At 42.4% G+C, this 6,475-nt stretch overlaps 1 protein-coding gene across 1 annotated transcript; it reads right to left on the bottom strand.

The window, feature by feature from the left end:
* Nucleotides 1-853: 853 nt before the first annotated feature.
* Nucleotides 854-6,060, bottom strand: LYG1 (lysozyme g1). The gene is made up of 5 exons (XM_078057452.1): nt 6,018-6,060; nt 3,952-4,056; nt 2,806-2,999; nt 1,167-1,299; nt 854-972 (listed from the first exon to the last, which is right to left on the bottom strand). The coding sequence occupies exons 1-5, from the start codon at nt 6,058-6,060 to the stop codon at nt 854-856; spliced, it is 594 nt and encodes a 197-aa protein (XP_077913578.1).
* Between the last annotated feature and the right edge of the window lie 415 nt (nt 6,061-6,475).

Consider the following 6,475-nt stretch of genomic DNA (forward strand, 5'->3'; position numbering starts at 1 on the left):
TGCTTATGTTTTTTTCTCTCTCTCAAATAAATAAAATCTTTAAAAAATATAAACAAGTGACTCTCCTGAAACTTTTCCACCCAGCAGATGGGGCTAGCCACCATCTCACCCTTTTTCTCATCTGTAGTTTTCATTGAGGGGCGCCTGGGTGGCTCATTCAGTTTAGTGTCTGCCTTCAGCTCAGGTCATGGTCCCGGGGTCCTGGGATGGAGCACACCCTCTGCCCAGTGTGGGGAATCCCTGCTCAGCTGGGAATCTGCTTCTCCCTCTCCCTCTACCCCTCCCCTCACCCATGCTTTCTCTCTCTTTTAGCTCACTCTCTGTCTGAAATAAATAAGTACAATCAAACAAAAGTTTTCAATTAAAATTTGAAACTATGATTTTTATCAAAGAAATCAGTGATGGAGTTTGCCAGATAAAATATCAGGTACCCAGATAAATTTGAATTTCAGATAAACTGTGAATAACTTTTTAGGATGAATGTGTTCTAAAAATTGCATGGGACTTACACGAAAAAATCATTCATCATTTACCTGGAATATAAATTTAACTGGGCTTCCTGTATTTTTATTTGCTCAATATGGCAATGCCAGTCAATGAGCTATAGGATTAATTTCATGGAAATCCGCATTACAGCTAACTTCCATGGAAGTACCTTTAAGGAGACACAGCCCTTCATTTACACACTCACCACACCACAAAATGTAGACAATTCCTCCTTTAATGTGCTTCACGTTATTTTGATGACCTTCAGGTCAAATTCAGATTCAGTTACAAGCCCCATTGGCTAGTTTTATCTGTGTAATAGTTGAGGTCTTCTATGTGATAATGACCTCAGGTTTGTTCTGAAGTGTTAGAAGCCATGTCTCTTGAAGTATTTGGCTCGTGCAAGGACATCATTGCAGAAGTCACAGCTCAGGTCCTGGCTGTTTCTGATGTAGCCGGGAGCTCCAGCATAAGCACAGAGTCCACCTGGAATTTGTGAGATGGGTTAATGCTGACCTTATGGCCCCTCGTTGCTTCCGGGTCTCAGCAGTTAACTTAGATTCTCTTTCCTCATCGCTCATCAGGAGGCAACTGAGGTTTTGGGGAATCTTGTGCAAGGTCTTATATTTGTTCTTATTAATTCCATGCTGTGAAACCACCAACCTATGGGTTACACCTACCTCTCAAGTACTGGTCAGAGGTCCAGGTTGGAAACCTCCTCTGGATTTCTTTGATCCTAACAGTCAGGACCTCGGTTATCTGAGAAACCTGGGACTCGCTGATCCAGGATGTGGGAGCATAAAGACCAGGGTCCTAGAGGGAGGGAGGCAGAGGAAAAGCTAGGTAAGCCATGTGGGAGGGTGACAGGACTTCATGGGACCAGTGCTGCTTTCTCATTTCCCTCCTTTTTCTCTCCTCCTCCTTTGGCGGAACTAATGCCACCTCTAATCTCCCTGCAGATAAACAATAAAGCTACAAGGTTTGGGCAAAGGAAGGATGATCAGACATTTCGCAGCTGCTTCATTGTAATGGTGAGAGGCAGAGTTGGAAGCCAAAGGTGACAGAGGTAGTGGATGTACCAGTCCGATGCCCTCCTTCAATGCTGCAAACACAAGCCTTCCAAATAGGTCAGAAGGGGTTTTTCTATCTGCACTTGTAATCCTCCTTCAGATATCTGAATGTCTAAATGTACTTCTGATTTTTCTTATATACCTTTGGTTACCGTTCCATATGAGTTTCAACATATTTAGGAGAAATGTCTGACTCTGGAGAATTCTTTCATCTTCAAAGTGATAGACAATGCATCCTTTTCCCAAGAACAAGAGTTTATGAAGGAGTCTGAGCAGGGTATCGGAAGTGACGCTGACCCTAACATCGCCCGTGTTGCTCTTGGTCCCGGTTCTGCATTTTCCAGCTGCCATGTGACTTTGCAGCAATGACCCTCTCCTTGTAAAACCACTTCCTCACTTGGAAAGGATGGATTACATGCCTTCCTCCTCACCCCATCCTCATCAGATTATTGGATGGGCCCCCAAATCAAAATAAGATAGAGTATTTGAAAGTACTTTTAAATTGCAAAGTGTCATCCCAAGTACTAATGGGAAGCCAGTTTAAAGATCACTGAAGAATACATTTTCCTAAAAGCTTCAGAAATGACTGTACTACGTAAAGGCTTCTCAACTACGACAACAATGTGAAATGCAATAGAAAAAAATCACAGCGCCATTGTCTCCTTGCCATCACTGATTACCCCAGTACACAATTAATTCAACTGTGGGGTCAATGCCCAGTTCCCCAGGAGACTCTATGAGACAAGTGAAACCAGGCAGAATTTGTGCAAAAATGAAACTGGATCTTCAGAACTAAGGATTGTGTAGAAAGAAGACCAAGGAGAAGGAATTCAGTATTTACTAAGAATCTGCCAGAAACTAAGCACGTTTTCACATCGTTGCATTGAGTCTTCATCACAATTCTAGGAGGCTGGTGTTTTATAGGTGAGGAAACTGAGTCCTAGGGAGATTAAATGAGGTCACGTGGTTGCAAAATAACAGAGCAAGGATCCAGAATAGGGTACCATGGATGATATCCTGGAAACACAGCACAGTTGGTTCTGCAAAGAAACCATGGCTCACAATGAAGCAGTGATGTTGCTACTGGTATCAGGCAGAGCTGTGGCTGTCACAGCTCTAGGAAGCACCTTTCAGTCTGTGTCCCATAGAGCTGTGCTCCAGGGTGTCAACAAAAACAAATGTGAAGATGTCCCCTTAGCATTGTGCTGTGCAGTACAACGGCCATATGCCATAACTGACAGAGGGTTACCTGCACAACCCCGATGCCATTGCCCATGTTGCCCACATTGACCATAACGTTGCCGCCATGAGACCCCTTGGACAAGACTCCAGCGATCACTGCAGGATCCACACAGTATTTTTGGCCGACAGTACGAATCACGGGCTGGTATCTCAGGAGGTATGGCATGTCTATTTCAGCCAGCCTTTCAGAAGCACGAACTCCTAATGCAAACACAGAAGGAAGGATGTGGCTACTGTGACTTATGCTGACGTGAGAGCTCAAGAGGAGAGAAATCACACTCCAAGGCTCTGGGCAGTAGTCTAGGATCAAGAAGCCCATGTCTCATTCTGAAATCCCTAGTGGCCATTCCTAGATCCGAGAGTATGATTCTCCTCCTTTAAGCTTGAGTTGGCATCCACAGAGGCAATGTCCTTTGTGGCTGCCAGTGCCCCTCGCTGGTTTCTCAGGGGCTGCTCTGGCCCACGCAGGACAATTCCCTGGGCGCAGCACATTGGCCCCATCCTAAGCACCCCAAATAGTGACCCAGTAAAATGTACCTGTCCATCAGCCACAACGAGCACCATATACAAAAGAGAGATTCTCCCAACCCCTTCAAGAAGTCCTTGGAGAGTTTCCCTGACAGATTTGCTCACTCTTGCCCACCTTTCCACCCTAAAGTGACACCTAGAAATTGCATGAGCTTAAACTTTTGTAAAAAAAACAAGGGATGCTGGGCAAAAGGAAAACCAATACTAATTTACCTGGCTAGCTCACTTACCTTGTAAGTATTTTTTGTGTTTCAAAAGCACTCTCATCCACATTCTATCAACCAGAGTTTACAACAAAATTGTAAAATGAGTACTTTTAACACCTTTCAGTGGAGGCAGAGGAGAACTAAGTGACTTGTTGAAGAACCAGAGCCCACACTCAGACAAGGTCTTTGGACTCCATGTCTAGTGCTCTTCCTGTCACTTGGTAGTGTAGGGCTGTGGGAAATAGTGGGAACCAAAACGATACATTGAGAGGATCAAAATTTGTGGGGAAGGACAGGGAGACATGGGTGTGGGGTATCAAGGGAAGGGATAAAATCCTGTTAAAGCCACACTTGCCAAAAGGAGGCACCTTCTAAGAGAAAGAGGAGGAGGGGAGGTGGACAATGAGATCATAACCTACCACAGTAGTTCAGGCCATGACGCTTTCCAATCCCGCAAGAAGCCCCAGGGGTCTCAAAGTTTTGGATGTTTCCATAGCATCCCCAGTTGCTGCTTTCAGAGGAATCTACAAATTGAGAAATTTTCAGCCTAAGTCATTGCACTAGAAGAGTTTTGATCATCTTCTGTCCACAAATGAAGCGCCATTAATAAAAAGAATTTTACCAAAATCAATAACAACAAGAACTTCACTCTGAACTGAAACACTTGAAATTTACAGTATAGTGACTAGGAAATGATCGTAGAAACCTCCTCGATACTGAATTGTCACCTCCTATCCTGCAGGCACGAGCAACTGTTGGAGCAGCTATACTCCTTGCAAAGCCCTGGGCTGTCCAGTGCTGTTGAGTTGGCCTTGGAATCAAACCAGAGGATCTGTTCCCTGTAACTAGTCTTCATCTTACATCTTAGGTGAATTCTCAATACTTCTCCCTCAAATATTCCTGCCTGGCTGGTCTGATGAGATATTTATGGTTGCTCTTGAGAAACATGTATAAAGCCTAGGCTTCCCTGGGGTCTCAAGCCAGACCCAAAGTAAAGGCACTGGGACTTGGAGCTGGCTTTCCCTGGTGTTCTGGGTGGTGTGCTCTTCTAGATGGGGGTGCCTAAGACAGCAAAGAGAGGAGGACATGTAATGGGGCACAAGACCAGGTCTCCACCGAGGGCTCCCTCTTTCCACGTCTTCCTTTTTGGTCTTTGCCTTTCCATCTCTCTCTCTCTTTACCTACTGCTATCCTTCCAGGGAGGAGAGGTTTTTCACAAAGGCTGCTGAAAAGAAGGGCATTCCCTAGTATTCATAATTCACAGCAGAAGGACGCATAAGCAGTAACAAGATACCTACAGGGGACAGGAAGTTGCCCACTGAGAAAATCATCTCACTGTGATAAGCCTGTAAGGACTTCTCATTAGATTACTATTTTTTATTGGCTTTATTCTTTGCTCATATCATCAAATCTTAATGGTTTGCAAGTCTTTGGCAACAAATCCATTGCACATCATCATATGTGTATTATATGTTTATATAAATGCCTTTTAAGGTTCTATTTTCTTACTAAGAGCTTCTTAGAGTTGACATCTGAAAATATTAATATTTTGGAGTAAATGCTTCTACTTCACAAACTTTTGATAAGAAATCTGAAAGAAATGTGGAGATGAAAAGACCTGGTCTTTTACGAGTGTACCAAAAATTAAACGAGCCAATTTGTCCTTTTTCATTTTTTAATCAGTACACGTTTATCTTTATAACTGGTGACTGGTGACAAATACCATTAATATTGTAATGGGTTGTGTCATTCATTGCTTCCTGCCTCGTAGCCACTCCCTCGTCACATTAGATGCTCCTTAAAGTTCCTTATGTTCCCAAAATATCTTCTAGAAATTTAAAGTACTTGTTAAATAAATGGATCAATCAATAAATGAATGAATATAAGACCCCCTCTGAAAAATCATCAGAATTTAGAGCCAAGAAAAAGTTTGCTTCTCCTGAGGAACTATGCTTCCTCCTTTTATTTATCAAAAAACATGTACTTTCCCTTTTGGTCTGCAAGGAACCTTAAGACCAAATCCAAAATGCAAGCATAGCAACTATGTCAGCCTCAGTGGTTAGTTTAGTCACATGTCCTTGATCCCCTCCATGCTAGTTTTCTATTTGAAATTACATTAGTCTTATTATCGTAAACCATCTCAATCCTTCTATGGAAATACATGATCTATTAATAACTTCAATAACTTTGGTGAGATGGTTTTAATAGAGGAACAATGAGTACTTATCAATGATGTATATTTAAAGTCCAGCCTCCAGCAATGTTGGTTTAAGCCCACTCCACATTCTGGAGAGCCCCCTCCTTTTGTGGGGCATCTGGAAAGAGGCCATTCATCAGTGGTTGTTACTAAGTCCATTATTTATTGGACAACTTAGAAGAAAAACAACATTTTCTACCTCAGTTTCAAGTATCAGAAATACCATTCTGTTCCTATGCTTATCCTTCCCATCTCCAAGGTCATATGGGACAAATTCAACACACTCACCAGTAAGGGCAAGAAGACCCAGAAGCAGCCATAGCACAGACATATTGATGAGCTGGCTCTACAGGTCCTAAAATGATTTTAGAATAGAAATTAGATCAAAGATGTGAAAATATCCATTATCATCATAACAATATGTAATGTTTCTATGGAAAAAGGCAAAAAAAAAGAAAGAAAGAAAGAAAGAAAGGAATAAGTTTCCCCATGTCTGAACTAAGAAAATTAATGATCTGAATTATAATGAAAAAAGCAAAAGTAAGAGACTTGTGCTCCATCCATCCTTTCAATTAACTTAAAAATGAGGAGACTCCTGCTTGGCTCACAGGGACTCACCAGACCATCGAGTTACCGAAGAGTAATTATTTCAGGAAACCAAGATACTTTGGTTCTCAACACCGAGAAACATAGTGACCTGGGTCCAGATCCTGAAAAGCAAATTTTTGATGCCTGTGCCTTATCCC

This window comes from Halichoerus grypus, chromosome 10, assembly GCF_964656455.1.
Source record: "Halichoerus grypus chromosome 10, mHalGry1.hap1.1, whole genome shotgun sequence".
NCBI lineage: Eukaryota > Metazoa > Chordata > Mammalia > Carnivora > Phocidae > Halichoerus > Halichoerus grypus.